Source organism: Amaranthus tricolor, chromosome 7 (assembly GCF_026212465.1).
Source record: "Amaranthus tricolor cultivar Red isolate AtriRed21 chromosome 7, ASM2621246v1, whole genome shotgun sequence".
Taxonomy (NCBI): Eukaryota; Viridiplantae; Streptophyta; class Magnoliopsida; order Caryophyllales; family Amaranthaceae; genus Amaranthus; species Amaranthus tricolor.
The window spans coordinates 12,619,459-12,642,533 of record NC_080053.1 but is presented as its reverse complement, the minus strand read 5'-3'; the positions used below and the strand labels follow the sequence as shown (position 1 = coordinate 12,642,533).

The 23,075-nt window shown below is 30.3% G+C and overlaps 2 protein-coding genes across 2 annotated transcripts; one reads left to right on the top strand and one right to left on the bottom strand.

Moving 5' to 3' along the window:
• Positions 1-728: 728 nt before the first annotated feature.
• On the bottom strand, positions 729-2,822 carry LOC130818503 (uncharacterized). The gene is made up of 4 exons (XM_057684675.1): positions 2,706-2,822; positions 1,614-1,695; positions 1,186-1,410; positions 729-1,102 (listed from the first exon to the last, which is right to left on the bottom strand). Exons 1-4 carry the CDS (start codon positions 2,820-2,822, stop codon positions 729-731), a joined length of 798 nt encoding a protein of 265 aa, XP_057540658.1.
• A 10,502-nt stretch (positions 2,823-13,324) lies between these two features.
• Positions 13,325-23,052, top strand: LOC130818771 (short-chain dehydrogenase TIC 32 B, chloroplastic). Its single transcript, XM_057684971.1, has 8 exons — positions 13,325-13,769; positions 19,711-19,942; positions 20,326-20,405; positions 20,924-21,077; positions 21,486-21,564; positions 21,950-22,034; positions 22,140-22,189; positions 22,686-23,052. The coding sequence occupies exons 1-8, from the start codon at positions 13,649-13,651 to the stop codon at positions 22,869-22,871; spliced, it is 987 nt and encodes a 328-aa protein (XP_057540954.1). The 5' UTR covers positions 13,325-13,648; the 3' UTR covers positions 22,872-23,052.
• Positions 23,053-23,075: the final 23 nt, after the last annotated feature.

The window sequence follows — 23,075 nt, the reverse complement described above, 5'->3', positions numbered from 1 at the left end:
GTTTTTTTTTGATAAGTGAATGTCGATCTTGGATTTTATGATACATGAAAATGTCAATGAAGAGTCTTTAATAATGAGAAGATAGACAAATGAGACTAATTACGAATTGTTGCCATTGTGTTTAAGTATGAGCTTAACACTTTCGGGTAGCTCGTAACTTGTACATGATTATAAATTGATTTCAAACAATTGGTTCATATATTCCTCTCCATATGCCATTGCAATGCAATGCTTAATAGCCCATCTGGGTGCTTGTACTTGTTCTGGTAGGATGCTATTATCTTCAAGCTGTTTTTTTTTGTTGTGAGGAACGTCACAATTATTTGACCCTTTTGCCTTGAGTATCTCATTCATCACATATTGTAAGGACATCCACATATTGCTAAGTATTTTTTGATGTAATGCAACAAAGGCTTCCTGAACTGCTTCTACTAACTTCTTAATACACTTTGGCATCTTTTTATGCATTAATGATTGTATGCTTCTAAAAAAACCCAAATCCAATATGTTGTAATCTGGACTGTTTGGTGGTTGTTAAGTTAAAATAAATGTAAAACCATCTTTTTTATAATGTGCTTGCCATTCAACATCGTCTTGAGTAATGTGTGCCTTGCAATTATCTTGTTGAATGAAAATGATTTTCTCTTCTTCACTAGGCCACTTTGACTTGATTGCTGGAAGTATTTTGTTGATTATCATTTGCCTTGTTGCTTGCTTGTTGACCGATTCTATGGTTTTTGTTTCAAACACCCCATTGGTCTATTCTTTGAAGCCCTTTTCATAAGTACTTCTTCGGTGAATGGAAAAATTCTTATCTTACCGTCGAAAGTACATTCACCCTGTTGGTTCCATCTAGGTCTTGCCACACAACACATAAACATAATTTTCGGAATGAATTTGGATGATTTACAACTTCTGTAAGGTTTAGGTTTATTTTTTGCAAGATAAAGTCGCTGTGATTTTCTCGACAAGTAAAACCATTTTTCATCGATATGAACAAAGTCATATAGACATTTGTATTGTGGTTGAATTGGAATCGAATCTTGTACAAGTAAACTAATCATCCAATGAATTCTTACCAGCTTATTATCCTCTGAAATTTCTAGATGCATTGCATTAGTGTGAGGATTAATTCCTCTCTTTTGATCATCTTCAATACAGTGGATAGTGCTAAGTTGAGTTTACTTGCCAAGTCTCTTATGCACGTTCTATCACCCATTTGAATGCTTACGATACTTTTATATGGGACTGTAATTCTTTTTCTTCCACATTTGTGATAGCTATGATCTAAATCATACTTTTGGGATGTTTGTTTTTGTTTCTCGACCTTGTTCCATAAATAGCTTATGGTCCTTTGGGAATAACCAAATTTCTCTGTCGTCTTCTTAATTGAACCATGAGGAAGATTTCCTGCAACAGATATGTTGTGCAAGTATAGTAAGAATTTCTTGTCGCATTTGATTGTTCAATCTCAGCTTGTGATGATTTGGCTGATTTTCATCTGGTTCATTATGATTGATTCTTACAATTTCGTTTTGAATTGGATCATTTGCAATGGGTGACAAAGGTGGGGGACCGTTGAGGTCTAAAAGAGGCTCTAAGTCCCCTATTACTTTTTTGTAAAGCATCTACTTCCATTAAGATATCATCTTCCCCGTCAAAATCACCATATAATGCTGCACTGTTTTCAGATTCCTAATCTAAAAAATCATCCATTATGAAATAAATGAGTAAAAAGCCAAAATTAAAGCCTATGTTGATCGAGTATTGCTGCTGATTATTGCTCTAAGTACTCTGTTGCTGCTGATATTGTAAAAGGTTCACGAGACTATTTCAAGTTTCAGATTCTGATTTTGTTAAGGTTTAAGTTACTGTTAATGTATTTGGGGATAATTTTGCTTCTGATTTTGATTGTATTTATAGTGTAAATTGGGGTTGATATTTAATTTAAGCTTAATCCATGTACATGTACATGTTCATCTATAGGTTGATGTGTTAGTTTACTCTCATTGTAATAGCCTGTTTTATTTAGCTAAAGATTAAGAGCTTTAATTTATTTTGTTTTATTTTGGCAATCATAAGTGTAAAAAACTTTGGGTATACCTTCAATAAAATCAGATTTGTACACGATGATTCCACTATTTGATTTTATTATTTTTAATTATATTTTCTTACTTTCTCTAATGTTCAATGATTAGCTTTTAACTATAGATTCCCTTTCCCTTGGTTCCTTCCCATATTCCAAATTGAAAGAACTTTCGAAAACGGAGGGAGTACTAAAATATCTTCTTTAGTACACTAAAACACCAACGTCAGCTAACAAAAACTTCAACTTCAACATAATAAAATACCAACTTGTGCATACTAAAATACTTTTGTTATAAGTGAGTGTTATTTACAACATGACAACTTATCACACTAACCTGCAATTTCTTTACAAATAATATTTCAAGAATTTGGAGGAATTTGTGTTAATTTAAAAGGAAAGGAGGAAATTAAGAAAGACTGACAGTACTATAATGTTTAACGAAAACTCGTATTTTGAAAAATAATAAATTTAATTATTTTAAAAAAATTAGGTTAGTCTATAATTAACGCATCTTTGAGATACCGTCTCTGAGAAGAATTTATGAATACTCTATTGGATCTGTCACTTATTTTAAAACTTGTACTTAATTATTCAGACCAAATGGATTTGAGTTAACCTTTTGAGACCTAATGGGTCTGAATCTGGATCTGGATCTGGACCTCGGTTTAAATACATAAATAGGATTGGATTTAAGTTCATGATCTTTAAACATAGGTCCACTTTCTAGACCCATTTAAGACCCATATATGTCCACCCTTGATGAACCCACTCTTGCCCTAATTTATTTGGAGAAATTTTAGACTTATATACAACTCTATAACCTTATTTTAGACCTAATTAAACCTTTTTAAGTGTAAAAAATGATATACAATTTGTTTTATGAGGTTGTCTCATCGTAAATGTGGTCCATGTTAAATAATTCAACTAATAAAAATATCGAGAATATGTGGTCTTTAATTGAAGTCGTCTTTCTGCGATATGGTCTCTTATAAAAATAGTTGAAAATGATAAAGTATGAACAAGGATATTAACATCATTTGCGACTCATTAAGAACTCATATAAAACCCTAAAACAATCAAACTCAACGGGTATGAGTTCGGGTCTAAAAACTTTTTAATCTAAGAGATTGAATTTTGTATAAGTCCTTATAAAGTTAATGGGTCATGTTTGAGTCTAGTTACATCCAACTCATGACCAATCTGACCTATAGCTGATTCTTTTACCAAGTTAAAGCGTTCTCACTTAATCCTCAACATATATAATATAATAAGTAAGAATTTGTTATTTGCTTATCACGTTTACTATCACGTTTAATTCTATTTGTTTTACATATACCTCTTTCTAAGTAATATTTTTTACATTTTCTAATGTCTCATTTTGTAAGTTTTATATTAAGATATTTATACAAATAATCTATTATTGTTTCAATATACATAATAGGTAAATCAATTAATTACAATTTAATTTTGACTTTTTTAGTTCTATTTGCGTTGCACTAGTTTTTTATGTCAAAAAACTTTCTTTGCAAATATCGGGGAGATTTTTTGTTTATTTTTTTTACCTTATTTAGTTGAACAAAATTTTATTGTTTTATTTCCATCAATCAATTATCGCAATAGTAATATAATAAAATTAATTTTACCTTATTTAGTTCAATAAATATAGCAATCAATCAATTTAATTATTTTATATGGAAAATCTTTGTAAGGATACCACATGAAAATTTTCATTTTATTTAGTTAATATTATGTTTTAATTTTTACTTTTTTAGTTTTTTTTTAGCATTGCTTTAGTATTCAGCTAAAATTTTTTTCATAACAAAAATTGGGAAGTTGCTGTGTGTATTTTCTAACTTACTAGTTAAATTAAAGTTTAGTATATTATTTTAAAGATTAGTTGCAAAGAAACACCTTTTAAAACCCCTTTTTTGTAAAGAAACACCTTTTATAATTTTTTTTGTAAAAAAACCTTTTAAAAGACTTTTTTTAAAACAAACACCTTAAATCAGTTTCCGGTGACTTTTGTCAACTTTCCGGCGTTGACTATGCCATTTATCAACTTTCCGGCGGTGACTTTTATTTTTATTTTTATTTTTATTATTTTTTTTTAATTTTAATTTTATTATTATTATTATTATTATTATTATTATTATTATTATTATTATTATTATTTTATTATTATTATTATTGTTATTTTATATTTTTATACTTTTTATTTTTATTATTATTATTAATTTTTTAAAAATTTTTTAAAATTTTTTTTATTTTTGTTTTTATTTTTATTTTTATTTTTATTATTAATATTAATTTTTATTTTTAATTTTATTTTTTATTATTATTTTTAAAAATTTTTTAAAAAAAAATTAATAATAATAATAATAATAATAATAATAATAATAATAATAATAATAATAATAATAAAAATAAAAACAAAAATAAAAAAAATAATAATAATAAAAATTAAAAATAAAATAAAAATAAAAACAAAAGGAAAAAAATAATAATAAAAAAATTATACTAAAAAAAATTAAAAAAATTTTTTTTTAAAAATTATTATTTTTTTTATTTTTGTTTTTATTTTTATTATTATTATTATTATTATTATTATTATTATTATTTATTTATTTATTATTTATTTTTTTTAATAATAATAAAAATAAATTTTTTTTAAAAAAATAATATTAATAATAAAAATAAAAATAAAAATAAAAATAAAAAATAAAAACCAAAGTCAACGCCGGAAAGTTGACAAATGGCATAGTCAACGCCGGAAAGTTGACAAAAGTCACCGGAAACTGATTTAAAGTGTTTTTTTTTAAAAAAGTCTTTTAAAACAAAAAAGGGGTTTTAAAAGGTGTTTCTTTGCAAATTTCCCTTATTTTAATCAATCAATCATTGTAGTAGAAATATAATATAATATAATATGATGAAATAAAATTGAATAAATTTTACTTTATTTAATTTAATAAATATAACAATCAACCAATTTATTTTTATCAATCAATCAATGTAGTACAAATATAATAAAATATAATGATTTGGAATTTCTTGCTAAATATGTTGTGTGATTAAGTGATTGTTTGATTATGTAGATAATGCTGCATAAAATTCTGAATGCTGGGATTGCTAATGCAGTATGAAAAGGGGAATTTGTTGATCAAAAGTGTAATCAATGTGAGGATTAATTTCATGGTGATTGGTGATTACATGTACAAAAAATCTAATTAATTTCATAATGTATATTGTATTAAAAATTTTAAAAATCGCATCTTCTAGAGATCTTTTTCACTTAATTTACTTCTTGAGCAATCCTATGTGTACTTTTCAATTAATTGTATTTTTTTACTTTTTCTTATTTCGTTATAAACAACCGGTTACTTAGTGGTCCGTCCCAAATTATTTGGATACTCGATATTTGGTTACTCGAATAATTGATAAACTCTATTTTGATTCCTTTTATGCGTGATATTTTATTATAATTCTTTGCGGTTTTTGTTATATTTTATTTTTTTTCTTGGGTTTACACCCCTTTCGAGGGAAGGATTTGCCTGTTCGTGTTTTTGTAAGTTTTCCACTTTTTTTTAGCAAAGGCGTATTTGAGACGATGCTCTCTTATCTTCGGATGTTTTGAGAAAGAATGGATCAAAGCCCAAGAAGAAATGAGGGGTGAGATTAAAAAGAGTCCAACATAAGCAAAAATATTAAAAGTTGGGTTTGCTAGCTTTGAATCGAGTGGTCACACGTCGATTTCAAAATTCTAACAAAAGTTATGGTATTTCCAAAATGGCAACGATCGATCAAAAATAAGCTTCCGAGGCAGAATGCGGAACATTCCCTTATCAAAAAGTACCTAAATTATTGTTTGTTTTTCAAATATTACCTAGAACATTTATTTTACAATAAAAGTTATAGTATGACTCGATAATAACACATTGTGTATATAAAATTTTATTTTTATTTTTATTTTTTGACGCATCATTAAGTAATCGATTCACTAGATAGTCAGGTTGGAATTCTTTTCTAAGACCCTTTGCTACAAGTTATAAGTAGCTTGTGCCCTTATTCCTTGGAGCAAACTTACCCAAAAAGTGAGGAAATCCAAGAATATAGAAATAATAATTTAAAGCAAGCCGATAAACTAAAGAAAGCATTGAAGTGTTGCCCATATTATACACCCTAGGCCCCATCCTTGGTAGTCCTACTTGGTAGGACTTAATTAGGAGGAGCAGTATTTTAGGGAACAATGCAATTGGCAATACAATTTGGTCGAGGGATATGGCATGATGGACCGCATAGATTCCCTTCAATCTGAATGTACTTTAATACCTATGTCATGTCATTGGATTTATACACACCAGGATCCCCATCAGGATCGACTCTGAGATTTTTGGATCCTTAGGCGAAATAATAATTATGGACCCCTTGCTAACTAAATTTCTAACACAATCCTTAAACATCGTTACCCTTTTCATTTTATCGCCACCCCCTAATGAAATTACGATTTTGCCACTGAACTTAAACTTTCTTACATATACTCTAACCTTACTAATTAACACCTTTAACACACTTAAAAAACAAAATTACAACATAAAATTTTTGGAGCAAAAGCTTAGATATTCAATCCGCAAACAAATAATCGAGGTAATCTTTATTCGAATCGTATTATTTTAAATTAAAAAAAGGAAAAAATAAAAAATTTGGTGAGTCGCGCGACTCACCCAATATTTTATTTTTTATTAAAATTTTTTTTTTTGAAATAATATACTTACTATTATTATTATTATTATTATTATTATTATTATTATTATTATTATTATTATTATTATTATTATTATTATTAATTTATTATATTTATTATTATTATTATTATTATTATCAAATTTTTATTTTTCTTTTAAATATTAATTTTTAATTTATTTTTTTATATACTATTATTATTATTATTATTATTATTATTATTATTATTATTATTATTATTATTATTATTATTATTATTAACTTTTTATTTTTCCTTTAAATATTATTTTTATTATTTTTGTTGGTGATGTTGTTGTTATTATTGTTATTGTTAGTAAATTTTTCTTTAATGTTATTTTTAAATATTGTTTTTGTCATTAGTGTTATGATTATTATTATTGTTTTTGTTATTATTGTTGTGATTATTATTATTATTATTGTTATTATTTTTATTATTACTATACTATTATGATTATTGTTAATTTAGAAAATTAATTACAATAATAATAATAATAATAATAATAATAATAATAATAATAATAATAATAATAATAATAATAATAATAATAATAATAATAATAACTAATATTTTGTTAAATTATATTTGTTGATAATAATTAGTTAAAATTGTTGTTGTTAAATTATATTTGTTAATAATGAGTAGTTTAATATGTTAATTCATTATTGTCTTTTGTTCATGTGGTTAATTTAATGTAATGTTTGATTATTTTTATTTATTATTAATAGTTAATTAAATTATCAAAATTGTAGTAAATGGCTGGTAGTCAAGGGAAAGGAAAGGATTTTTTAGACACTTGTTAAGCGGGAATAGTTCTAGGCCTACCCTACTCAGAGGGGACCCTCATGAGAGGGGGGTAACGGGTTCTGCTAGGAGAGCTAGGCAGGAAGAGGCTGCCAGACACAGTGAGGCCCAACGGTCGAGTACGCTGCACCAAGTGCGCACTCGGTTTGATGACCAGGCTAGCGTCCAGAGTAGTTGGGGGGGTTTCTAGTGATGATGATGATGATGATGATGTTGATGATGATGATGATGATGTTGAGTACCAAGGCGCTGTTAAACGCCCAGTAGATTGGACTGTTGTCCGCGGGATCGACTATAAATTCACACGTGCTGCCAGTAAATCTGTAGGCGCATATGAGCATGCCGGACTATATCTGGTTCTGGAGTGCCGTAGTAGAAAGAAGTCGTTAGAGGCGATCATCGAACTGCGGGATATGTCTGATGCGCTTTATGATGTTCTACCTGTCACTCCCCTCGGCCGGCTACCTTACATTATGCACCAGCACATTGACTGTACTTTGATATCGGCCTTCGTGGAGAGGTCGCAGCCAGATACGAACATCTTCCACATGCCATGGGGGGAGATGACGATTATGTTGCACGACGTGCAACGCATATTGGGCATAGGTGTTGAAGGTTCACCACTGGCTGAACCTGCTGAGGGGGAGTGGAAGGGCACTATTGCTGGTCTGTTTGGGGAGCCCATGTCCGAGCTACGACGAAAAGGGATATTCACCAGCGGTGGCGTCAATGTTGCTGAAGTTATGTAGTTGTGCCATCGGTCCCAGGCTATGGAGACCCAGTCGACAGTCTATTACGTGGCTATTGTCGGCTCTACACTGCTGGCGGATAAGACTAGAACCGGCATGCGACCTCACCCGATACTAACAGGACGAGATCGTCTAGGCTGTGGTGACGCTGGTCTACATGTATTGGCAACTGGGAATGACGTCTAGGGTTGGTTGCAAGACCATTACTGGTTGCCTGACATTGCTTCGGACATGGATTTGTGAGTACTTTCCGGCCTTCCGCCCTCATCCTCTTCAAGCAGATTTCCCTAATAAGACTAGGGTGGAGATGTGGTCCACGCCCAAGCCAAGTCGTGAGATTAACAGGCTGAGGGACTGCAGGAGTATATTGGACTCCATGACGAAAACTCAGGTATTGTACATCACATCGCACTTTGTTATTCATGTTATTTTAATTTTAGATTATTTTTATATGTTAATTTTGCTTGTATGCAGGTAAATGGACTCCGTACATGACTTCTCCAAGGGCATTTCTAAATGAGCACCCACGCACCACCTATGTTGGGGGTATCACTAGCTTTGATATCGTCGAGGTGTATTTGCCGGAGAGGACAGTGCGACAGGTCGACTTAGTGCAGGCTATTCCCCCCCTCCTATCAGACCAACCCAGGCTCTACGACCGGCACACGGTACCTATTCCTTGACGTTTGCTTCTCCGCCTATTTACACGAAGGCATGGAGTAGGTTCCTCTATTGTGGCCGCCTTGGTGATCAGGCACTTCGTCGGGCATCTGTTCCATCAGAGGCTGATCCTAGTTACGTTGACTGGTTTAGAATGTCCTCCCACCCATACGTCTTCCCCGGCGAAGGACCGAGTGCCGGTTTTGGTCCAGTTAAAAGCAGAGCGGATTACGTTAATTTTTTTAATTTATTTGTTTTCTATTATGTGTTTATGTTATTTAGATGTTGTTTAATATCTTATTTACATTCTTTTTTTTTCGCAGTTTCTAAATGAATGGCCGAGTCGAGTCGCTCCATTGGTGAGACTGCCTCCTTTTGCGGAAATGACCCCCCAGGAAAGACATGCTTTAGATGTATACGTTGCTGATGTTAGAGATTTATTTGCTGAATGACATGCTTTTAAGGGGCATGGCCCTTCATTTGGTTTTTGTAATTGAAAACTAATTTACATCAATGCTAATATTTATTTACATCAATGCTTTTTACATTATAGTTAAATTAATTTACATCAATATTTTTATTAATTTACATCAATTCTATACATATTGAATTCCATCCACGTACATAATCTCATCTACATGTGTAGTTAAACTAAATAATGATGTACAAAATAGTATCACTATGGACTATCTACAAATTTAATCCCATCTACATGTGTAGTTAAACTAAATAATGATGTATGTAAACAATGTGTTACACTATGGACTATCTAAATTTACAGCATCTTCAGCGGTGTTATCACGTTGTGGTGGTCGTGTCCCGTATAGTATATTCCAAAGCAAAATCCTACTACTAAAATGTGTTTCTATATGTCTGAAAGAATTGTCAACTGCTTCTCTCCATAATTGCTAGAATGGCGGCAGTGAAGATGAATCGTCATTCATTAATAGTTGAACAAAATGATTTCTATTCACCTAACATATATGTATAACTTTATTTACACTATGCACACCCGTTTCTTTCCTTAACGGAAGAACCAAATAGTTGTACATCGGATTACCGTCAGCAGAACCATAATAAGCAATGCCAATGTTTAGAAATGTTGCTGCAGAGTACAATGCCATCGGTGCTTCCATCCAATGAATATAAGGAGCAGGTCCATTGCTGTGTGAACCAATTCTGAATATAGCATTGTCTAACGCCTCCTCCGATAGATACACACTTATGTATTGGTCTTTATTCATTTGCATTTCCATGCACATTGCACGTCTTAAAAGAGGCCAAGCCTCCTCGCCTCCCAACTCTATGACGGCAATAGCTCTAAAACCACAGTTACCATCACCTATAACATCAATCCAATCAAACAAGTAAGGAGGGAGAATGTGCGGGATGTGATTGGGCCATGGAAACAGTGAAAAATCACGACCTACTGGATCATTTGCAATTATTGAAAATAATGTTAGTAATATTAAGCTGTAACTAACTAATTTAAATAACGGCATGGAAAGTTATGTACCAAATAAATTGAAACTAAACTTAAATCCAACTGATGATTGTGTTTTCCGACCACTAGATCTACCACTGGATCTCCCGCGGGATGAAGATCTAGACCCTCGACCACGAGAAGATGATCTATTATATTCAAATGCGGTTTTATTTCTTCTAAGGGTTTTGCTTGTGGTTGGTCTTCCCTTTCTAGGTGGACTTGCGTAAGGCTTAAATATATCGGCTCCATTTGGGTGTAATTCATGTTCAAGTACCTGAGACAAGCGTCGTACAACAGCCGGATCAGCTTTTAAGACTTCATCGTCCAACAATTAAAAATACTCTTTGTCATTGTTGTTTGCGTGCCGTACTCCTTCGTTGGTGTCGTCTCCTACCTTTGTGTACGTCAAAGTATACCAGAATGGATGAATGTCATCCAAATACAAAGCACCTTATGAACAGATCGACAGATATAAATAACAAGCACACAGCAATACATGGGTGCGTTGAAATACACAACCGCATTTGTTAAGTACATAACCATCCAAATCTAACATATGGTTATGCTCAAGCCGCAACTGCTCCAAGGAAAAAATTTATCTGTGCGTGTGCCCTTTTAAACATGGTATCAAATAAGCTATTACCGCTACCAAGATAATACTTGAAAGACGAGTGTTGGCTTTCAACTCTGCTGGTAGTGTGGTTACCAATGTGTAAACAATCATTCGTCCATGCACGCACAAATTTCTCTTTAAGTGGAATCCATATTCTAGCCAAATATCGAATGACCTTTCTGTTCCTAACCGACCAGGTAGTCACAATCGATTTCCATCTCTCTTCAAATTCGTCAAGTGTAGAACTTTCAACCAAGGGGTTCCATCTACTTTTCCTGAATACCTGCCCTTGTTGATTTCTTTTCCCGCCACACAACTTGTCAACCATGTTCTCAATGTCGTTGGCAATATGCCTTATGCATAACAAATGCCGCACATCTACATTAAACACAACATTGAACATAATTAAGACATATTCAATAAAGAGAACGACAATAATTAATAAAAAAAAAACCTTTTTACCTGGGAAGACATCACGAATACCTGCAGATAAACCCTTATCTCGATCAGTGACAACGACGCTAGGAGTCTGAGGGTGCCAAAAATATCTCTCAATCCCTGTAACACCCACGAATATCTCTCAATCATTTGTTTGTTTGTTTTGTACGTTGTATCTATCAACACAACATACGGCCACGCACGTATCATTTGGATGGAGGTAGGATTTGCAACTAATAATCTGCTCAAATCCCTTTCACTATCCAAGTCTGTCCAAACCACGTAATTATGCTCTGTGGCCATATAAAGACAGTGTTGAAGGGGAGTCCTACCCTCCATCTCTTCTCTTCTAATTGGCTGTCTAACATTGTATATTTGATTCATACTAGTAAAAAAACCAGGAAAATTTTCTCTTATTGAAGTCATAATAAAGGCAAGTTGCATGCCAGTTACACTAAGTTGTCGTATGCACTGCCAAATATCTACATTCAACCTATTTGCCCTTACATGACCATCTCTGTACTCTAAAAATCGGTGGTTATGTCTACCTTTTTCCCCAGGACACACCCTCACCGTCCAAGGTCTTTCTCCTGGTTTACGACTACTTGCTACAATCATAAATTTACACCGACATGTTTTACTTTTAGAACCAGGTCGGGCAGCATTATCTAGGTTATGCAAATCACCCCTAATACTACCATAGTGGTGACATCTTAAGTACAAACTAATTCTAGAACGTCTTTCTTTTTGTTTATAAGAAGCACGTGTAAATTGAAAACCAATTGTTATTGCTATCTCATCGGCCCAACTATGTAATTCATCTATGAAATCAAATTCCCTATTTACTATTATGGGGCCCAACTATGTAAATTGAAAACCAATTGTTATTGTTTCATTTGATCTATCTAACTTCGACTATGGTATGTCATTTACTTATTTTAGTTTTCTAGGCCCTTTACCTTTTCAATATTTACTATTATGGGGCCCTTTACACAATGTATTTCTTCTCAATAAGATTGGGCCCTGGGCGGTGGCCCCTATGGCCTACCCTCAGGGTCGGGCCTGATCCGCATAAAAGGAAAGTTAACTAGATACAATCCCGATGAGATTTCATCTTAAACTCAATTGGTAATAGAACGAAAAACCCATGAAATTTATATGTAGGGATGACAGGTGGGTAAAATTATAGTAGTTATACCCATCACGGAATTCATCTGCTCTAGTTAGGGTAGTGGGTTGTATGATTTAAACAAAATTCGATGTACAATTAAATTTAAGATTTATGGAGTATATAACGCAAATTTGGAGTAAATGTGAGGCGGGTGGGTATAAAGTAGTTATACCCATCACGGAATGAAAGTTTACCCGCCATGGGTGGTGGGTATGACTATTTTAGTTGGATATAGGTATAGGTGAGGGCATATCGCATCCACCCGTCCATTTTGTTATCTCTACTTGTATACGGAGTATTCAACATCTCTCTAATACTTCGATGTGATATTACATAGTGAAGCGGATATAAAGTGAGTATATACTCAGTTGGTATAGTGGGTGAAAATGTGTTTGAATGTTTATCTAGATAGCAGACGTGAGTATGAAAATTTAACCCGTTATGAGTAGTGGGTAGATGGTGAGTATAAAAATTTCAGTTAAAACATATATACCACATCCTATCCGTTCATTTTGTCATCCCTATTTATATGTAGTCAATCCATTTCTAATTTTTGGAATAAAATTTAAGGTTGCACTTGTGTTGAGCAATGCCACAAGTGCCTTACAATCCTTGGGAGTCCTTATTCCTTAGTCCTACACTCCAACTACAATCCTTGGGGTTTTCAACTAATTAATTGCCAAACTGACTCATCCATGCCCATTAAGACCCAGCTGAACAAGTTGGTATTTGGTAGTTGGTTGGTAGTTTATATAAACTCTTCTCTTCTTTTTTTACTCTTATCCAAACTTGCACCTACTTCATTTTCACATTCAAGTATTCTATATTCTTTTCTAATTTGAATAGAATATAAACAATTATTAATCAGAGGTAAAAATAAGAATGGTGAATTTATTTACATTGGTAACTGGATATCCAGGACCAAGCGGATTCGGATCTTCTTCTACTGCTGAACAAGTCACCCATGGAATCGATGCTTCTAACCTCACTGCCATTATTACTGGTTTGTCTTTTCTTTCTTTGATCTTCCAATTTCACATTAAGATGTTCCTTTTTTTTATCACTATAATCCATTGTACCACTTATTGGAGTTACCTATAACCTTAAACTTTAAACTTTTGGTTGAGTTAGTTCTTTGACATGATATTAGAGTCAACGTGACAAGAGGTCACGAGTTCGAATCTCAACCACTCCTCATTTAAAGTAGAATATTTAGCACCAAGTATGTGGAGGGTCTGTGTTGTATCCACACTTCTAGTCCAACTCTCGTGCGAGGAGAGGTATTAGAGTAAGTAACATATTTTAGGACCTTAATTATTAATTTAAATTTTTAGTTGAATTGGTTCCTTAACAAAAAGTTGAGATTATTTATCCCACATTACTCAATTATATATAGTGTGCACTCTTTATAACTAATTAGAGCCCTTTCCTTCACGACCTTATGATTTTGAGATAATATCTTATTTATGAAATATGTGCACCTCGTATTTTTTCGATTATATATTGACATTTACAATAACACCGGCCTTAAAATTTAAAATTGAGTTTTACTTTAATCAGAAAACGCAACGCTTTATTTCAGAAAAATTTAATTCATACCTTGTAATCAAAAATACAAAATAGAAAAATCCAAAAGAGGCATGGAAACAATATTAAAGAAAACATTAGTATAATGTAGAGAACATGAAGTACTTCGTTCGGCATTTACTTGTTTTGGACGCTCTCCTATTTTCTTTGTGACAATACTTGTTTCTCTTTAGGTGTTTGTAAGAGAGATTGGAAAAAGAAAATAATATCTCTATCCAATTCTTTTTACTTGTTCCAGTTTTTTTTATTGGTTAACTTCATCTTATTTGTCTCATTTCTATTTTTAGATTTATATTTATAGGTGGTCTCCTTTCTCAATATTAAAAATACCTAATATTACATATGGGTTTACTATATTAGGTGGTTCCCTTCAATTCTTAATATTAAAAACACCCAATATTGCATATGAGTCTACTATTTTAGGTGGTCCACTCATTTTCTTAATATTTGTATCCAAAACAAATAGGACAACTAAATTGAATTTGAGGGAATATTATACATTTTTACTCTCTTCATTCTTAAAAATTGTCATTTTAGATCATTTTATTTTCTATTTATATTATGAATTTTAGACAAAATTAACATTGTTTATTTTTATTTTAATTTATTAATACATATGGCTCTTATATGTTTTTCATTAACTTTGTTTAAACAATTTTTAATTATTATGATCTTCATAATTTTTCCACTAATTTTATTTTAATATTTTATTATTATTTATTATTCTCATTTTTCCTCCATTAACTTTATTATTCAATATAATAATATATCCATCATTTAAAATAGCCAACTTTTCTTAAAAATAAATAGGAAACCGAGAGACTAATTGTTGACACATAATCTTTACATTTACGTACATAAAAGTTTTGTTGGTCATAGTAGATAAACAAAACCAAAAAAAAAAAAGAAAAAAAAAAGAAAAAAAAGTAGTGTCTAAAAGGAAAGTAAGAAAATTGTATGGATAGATTAAACACTATATTTGAATAACTTTTGTATAAGGAAATGAAGGTAAGTTCAAATATTTTCAATGTTTAAAGAATATGTTTTGACTAACACAAATTCTTGTATAAGACAGTCTTATCGTGAGATATGTCTCATATTTGGGTTAAATAGCCTAATAATAAATAAATGTAGCTTATGGACTTTTTATTTTAAGATCATCTCACCGTAAAACGGTCTCATACAAGACAAGTTGCTGGACTAAAATGTGAAGTGCTCTTAGCGTCTTTTCAAAATTCAATTCTCCATCCTCCATTGCCCTCCTTTTTCACTTGGTATCTACATAAAGGAAATGCAATCTTTTTGTTTCTTATACTTCCTTTCCCTTTATTTCCTCATATACAAATACTTCCTCCACACCAATATAATTGTCCCATTTGTTTGGGCAAGGTTATTAAGGATGGTGTGCAGTCCATTAAAAAGGTAGTAGTTGGGTAATTAGTGAAGGGTAAGTAGTGAAGGGTAGTTGGGTAAGTAAGGTATATGGGGGAATATTCGTAATTACTTGTGTGAACTAAGGATATTTAGGTAAAAAAAAGATTGACAAAAATAGAAATGAGACAATTAATATGGTTTTGCCAAATAAGAAATTGTGACAATTAAAATGGTGTGGAAAGAGTATAATGTAAGATAAAAAAAAAAGTAAGGAGTTATCAAATGAGGAAAACTTATTGGGACAACATAAAAAATGAAATATTGCTTTTCATCTCTACCAACTCTTGATCACGTGACCTTACACTTATGCTATGAGCCTGTAAATTTTTATTTGAATTTAATTCACATTAAAGTAGCTACATCTTTCCATTTAATTATTAAATCAAGTAATTTCATAAAAATAAGAGGTAATGTAAAGCTTGTGCACACTATTTCGGTGTAGACTAAGATTGGACAAAACTTTATTAACTCCTATGTTGTTAAGAGATTTATAGAGGGTTAGTGCAATAATTAAAGAGATATTCTATATGGTAAGCATTAACTATGGCAAAAAACGAGTGGTAGCAATTCCTAAAATTATTTTCACAAAATTACACTCAGCTCTTGAAAAATTTAAGAAAATTTCTATTTTTTAGAATAGATTATAGCTATAAGTACCCACATCACAAATATTTATTTGCCGGGTCTTAAATTTTGAACATTATCAAATTTTAAATTTATCATTGATTTAATTAATATTTATGTTATTGTAAAAAATAATTTATAAATTTTTGATTAATATTATCGTAAATTTATCGAATTTTCAATTATTTTTTTTTTGAAAATGGTCAAGTCGTATATTTTGTGCAATTGTACCTAGGTACAGTCACACAAAATGTTGGACTATACTTATGCAATAACAATTAGGCACAGTCACATATTTTGTGCGATTTGATCCTTTTTTAAAAAATATATTTTTTTATTTTAAATACGAAATTTATGAAAATAATCGATTTAAAGTTTAAAATTGTGACATAAATAATGTTTACATTGAATAAACAATGAGTTGAATGAAAGGAACTATAATTTAATGTCATTATTAGACTTTACACATTAATCTATAAAAATTACACTTATTTTAGTATTAGTGTATTTTTTTATTAAATATAATAAAATTTTCATTCACAAAACGAAATTTAAAATTATTATTATTATACTTACGCTTTAATCTATAGAATAATAGAACATCAATTTTTAATATACTCCTACTATATATCTTATTCAATTCTAATGGTATCTAATGTATAATTTATATTTGTGTTGGTTCTTTTTAAATTCCAAATGGCAAATATATAAAACGGATGGAATACATCACAAATATTTTCTTTAATTCATGTGAAGTATAAATTTATGCGCCTTAACCATTAAATGTATCAATTTTCGTTACTATAAAAGTATAAAAGTATATCTAAAAATCACAACAAATACATATATATTACTCTCCGTTCTCTTTGGCTTTTCTTATATTTCTCATTTGTAAATTTTAGGAAAATGATCAATAGTATCCTTGAGTTTTGACACTTTATTAATAGTATTTTTAAGTTTTTTTTATTATTAATTGTACCCTCGTATTATTGAGTGTTTTACAACCGTAACTTTTTTTCACTTTTCCGCCCAAAAACGTCAAAAACCATTAACTTTTTTTCTTTTTCATTTATTTTTCAATTTAAAACATAAAAGAAAGTTAACGGTTTTAGACGATTTTGGACGAAAAAAGTTAAATGAGGCTACACTTGTAAAACACTCAATAATAATATGAGAGTACCATTGATAATAAAAAAAACTTAAGAGTACCATTAATAAAGTGTCAAAACTCAGGAGTACCATTAATAATCTCACCTATTGATTAACCATGAATAATCTCAAATTTAGGGTGAAATTTTCTTAGAGTAACTTGGATAGCCCGATGACCTGCTATAGTAGGTAATTCACCAAAATAGTAAACTGAAAATTAATTTAAAATTAGAGAAAAATTTTGAAAATTTACATAAAAAATTATGAATAATAAGAAAATCATAATTTTTTAAAATATTTTTTTAACATTTTTTCGACATTTTATTTTAATTTTTCTTTTCTTTAAAAAAAGAAAACTTGTTATAAGCAAGTAATCCGATTATCAGGTTTACTTTAGGATAATACCCCTCAAAGTTGGAATTATTCATAGTTAATCAATATATGTGATTATTGTTCTAGGTAATTTTACAATATTTTTTATTAAAATAATTTTATTTTAATTACCAATAGAATTCAAAAACACATTCCACCATAATACCACGTATATTTTATAAACTATAGAAATTAACTTACATTTTAATTCTCAACGTAATTTATTTTTATTTTATGTAATAAACTTTATACACATTAAATAAAATCTAATGACATTATTGTAATTACACTTTAATCTATAAAAAATATATTTTTCTTATATATTTTACTCATCTCTAATGGTATCTAATAAGGAATAAAAAGGAAAGGAGTACTTATTTCTAAAATTATTTGAGACTTATAAAATCAATTTTTTTAATACTATTTCTTTTCTAAATTTCATTTTTAGCTGAAAATATATAGGAAGTGTTTGAAAATTAGCTTTTAGGTAATTAATTTTTTAATTGACTTATGACTTGATTTATTAATTTATTTTTTCTCTAATAAAAAGTCAATAACAATACTTAATTAGCTTTAAAACACAAAAAAAAAAAAAGAAAGCCAACACTTACATCTGGTCAAACAAATAAATTAAAAAATCACTAAATATTTATAAATATGATTGTAATACTTGAATGATCCCATTTTCACGGAATTGCTAAAGTGGAAATTAGGTGAGTATAATAACTACAACTACAGAGATCCAACTGCATTGATCCCTTCCTTTTATGCTTATTATTAGTCTTTATTATCATAAATTTTAATATGAGGAGCTGTCATGATTTCTACTATTTTATTTATTTTCCTTTATTTATTTTTATTTAATGTATATCTTTTCGTATTTTTATTATTTTTGATGTTAAATTGACTTGAGGTTACCTGAAATGACTTGAGAGTTGGGAGTTAATTTGTACGATGATCACATCAAAAATTTTAATACCAAACTTATATTTTTATGACAGAAAAAGTCTTAGTAAATAACGACTATTAATGAGGTTAATAAATCATCTTTATGTGGTAAATTATGATAGGGTGAGAATTTTATTGTTTTAATTTATCTTTTTTTATTTTGTTCATTTTATTATTATTCTTTTTGTCTTTTTATGATGATTTACAAATCACGGTGATTGATTAAGAATTTTTGTTTATCACCAACACCTTTATTTTAGAAATTCAGAATATTTCAAAGGCGGTTCTAGATCTATTTAAGGTGTCTGATCGTCTAGGATCGCTAGAAAACAAATATCTCTTATATTGAATAAATTCCTTATAGTTCATCAGACAATATAGCTAGCTTAGTTGGTGATGTGTTTTCATGTAATAATGTTGTTTATGGATTGCAAAGCTACTAACAATAAATTTTGATCTCTATTTTAACATTAATGGTTGACAAAAAGGCTTAATTTTCTAAATATAAAAAAGTAAATAGGGCTCTTGCTTGAAAATCAGGTCTTGTTTCTTTAATTTTAATGAAAAGTAGTGTCTTTAATTTTTCTACCCAAATACCCATGATAGTGATTTGAAATGTTACTATGTTAGTAATATATGATGGGGTGTTTGAAAATATAACTTATTAGCTTACTTTGATATAAACAGAGAGTTGGGTGATCAAACCAGTCAATGCTAGTCTTTAGTAAATTAATTAGTTCTCATGAATAAGTTGTGTTTGAACAAGTTACTTATAGTTAATAAACGAGTTAATAAAATCAGTTGGTGAAATGATAATAAAAAAATTGAAGGAGGTGCGAGTGGAATAGGATGGGAAACAGCGAGGGTGTTGGCACTTCGAAATGCACATGTAATAATTGCTGCCAGGAATATAAACGCCGCAAATGAAGCAAAACAACGCATTTTGGACGAAATCAAATCAGGTCGAGTGGATGTTCTCAAGCTTGATCTCTCCTCAATCAAATCTGTCACAGAATTTGCCCATAATTTCCTTGCTCTCAACCTACCTCTCAATATTTTAATGTATGCCCCTTTTTATTTTTATTTTTTTTATTTATTAAAATGGAAAATTTAATTTTAAAAATTACACCTGTTGCTCATTGTCTTATAAAAATCTTATTTTTCGTTTATTTTTTAAAAATTCGACTTTTATATTGCGTTTTTTTTTAAAGTATTGACCTCATTAGGTTACTTGCAAAATTTAGCTGTAAACAAATTAAGAACCAAAAGGTCGGATTTAAAAAAAAACGCAGTATAAAGGTCAGATTTTTAAAAAATAATCGAAAGGTGGGATTTTTACAAGACAACGAGAAAAAGATGGGATTTTTAAAATTAAATTTACATTTTTTAAAATAATAATAATTATAAGATTTTGATGATTATATTTATGTGTATAAATTGTGCAGAAACAATGCTGGCATTATGTTCTGTCCATTCCAGCTTTCTGAGGATGGGATTGAGTTACAATTTGCTACTAATCATCTTGGTCAGTTTTTACTTTTATTTTAACATTGTTTCATATTAAACTTGCACATGGACTTTATCAAAATTTAGAGTTAATATACTCGAAATAGAAATATTGTGGTGTAAACGAGACATTATGCACAACATCAGAAGAAATAGTGTGCAAGTAACCAACTCAAACAAAAGCTTAAGTTGGTGGTTAAGATTTCAGGATATGTTTTATACTCTAACACGCTTTCTCACACGAGAGCCCTTCGAGATAGAAGTATGAATGTGACACAAAATCTCCTCATATCTAGTGCGAAATATTCCACTTAAATTTGAGTGGTGGTTAAGATTCGAACCATAACCTCTTATCACGCTGGCTACTAATAGTTGACATGTTATATACTCTAACAAATAGCACTATAATTATTAATTACTATCAAAAAGAATTAATATAATATATTTTTAGGCTTAATTTTAACAAAGGATCTTTGAAAGTTAATGGTGTTCCACTATATTTACTATATTTAACATCTAAAAGTGAAACAAAAACAGGGCACTTTCTATTAACAAAGTTGCTGCTTGACAAAATGAAGCAAACAGCAAAAACAACAGGGATTGAAGGAAGAATAGTAAATTTATCGTCAATCGCACATCTTCACACTTATTCAGGAGGAATCAGATTCAATAATATCAACGATAAATCTGGGTTTGTATCTTTAATTTGCAATTTATTATTTGAAAAAATTATCATGAATAATACAATCTTTCGCTTATTTCTATACAATAATACTAACTTTTAATTAACCATGTATAATACCAACTTAAAGAGGTGTTTTCCTAGAAAATCCATAACATGTTAAAAATTAAACTATAGGTAATTATAAGACAAAAAAATTTAAAATAAATTAGTTAATAAACTAAAGTTGATATTATTCTAGGAAAATACCCCTAAGTTGGTATTATTCATGATTAATCAATAATTGGTATTATTATGGGAAAATTAACAAAAAGTTATATTATTCACGGTAATTTTTCTTTCATTTAATTGCAACTTAATCTCTTGTTAGTTCTTAGATTTGTGCATGGTTGTATGTTGTTTTGATACTATGATCAGTTATTCTGACAAAAGAGCTTATGGACAATCTAAGTTGGCAAACGTACTCCATGCAAATCACTTGGCTGCTCAACTCAAGGTATACTTACTACTTTCGGTCTTTAATATTTTCTCGGTCAGTGTAACATAATTTGTTTTCTTTTATTCGCAACCAGATCGATTCATTAATATTTTTGAATTATATCACACCAACTCTTCTAATCCATGCCATAGGCCGCATCGCATTAGCCGTCCTTGAAACAATTGATGTTTCCAGCATTGTAAAGGTGTAAATAAACTGTATTTTTGACTGTATCGAGAAATATCTTATAATTTGATCGATATTTAAGGCATTACGATAACGGCATAACTCGCATTACCATATCTCTGTTATGTTACCGAGATCGCGACCGTTACAACATTTATATCCATGCAAATGGTTATAAGTAATGAACCAACTTAAGTTGATTCAATTGATTTTGCAGGAAGAGGGTGCCAATATAACCGTGAATTCTTTACACCCAGGATTAATCATGACAAATCTCATGAAACATTCATACTTTTTAATGCGTATGCTTTCTTCATGCCTCTAAACTCTACCTACACTGTTATTATTATTGATTTAATCCACCAAACATGAATAAAATGGACTAATTATGTAAGAAATTGGTACAGGTTTTTTCAACCTTCTCACTGGCTTCTTTTTGTGGAAAACCGTCCCACAGGTTTGTACTTTGTATCAAATATTAGCTTGCTTAATTTATTGAACATTACTAGTAAACATGGGCACCTCATCACCTGCCGGATAGGCAAGATGTCACGGTGTTAAATTGAGCTGGACTTATTGTCAATATCAGCATATAATTAGATAAATACGAAATATACACACTTCATAAGCGAAGAAGATACCATCCCAAAATCATGTGACAATGGATAAAAGGGACTCTACTGAATTATAAAGTATGCACACCATCTTTAATTCATCGATGTGGGTAATACCTATCTAACACACGACCCTTGTCCATGTTTAAATATACACAAATCGTTATATGAGACGGTTTTATAGTGAAACGCATATCATACATGGATTAGATATTCCAAGTAATATCAATTATGAGAATATGAGCTTCTTGTTTTGAATTCGTCTAGCTGAGTGATGGTCTCTCAAAAAAATAGACGTTAAATATAACTAGAAATTGATTATTGGTAATTGAGTTGCAGGGAGCAGCAACAACATGCTATGTGGCCCTGCATCCAAGCTTAAAAGGAGTAACAGGCAAGTATTATGTGGACTGCAACGAGTTAGAACCTTATTATCTTGCTAAAGACAAAGACTTGTCCAAAAAACTTTGGGATTTCAGCGAGGATTTGATCAACTCAGCTTCCGACCTTAAACACACTGGATAGAATTCTACTTTTACATGAACATCGAGTTTAAAACTTACTTCTATATTACCGTATTACTGTGACCGTAACCGTCTGTTATGGTGATTGTGACTGTAATTGTGACAATGACATATGTTTTATGTCCCATGTTACTTTTTTTTTACTATTATTGTTAATTACAAGCCTTTAAATTTCACTTTAATTGTGCTTTATTAGATTGATCAA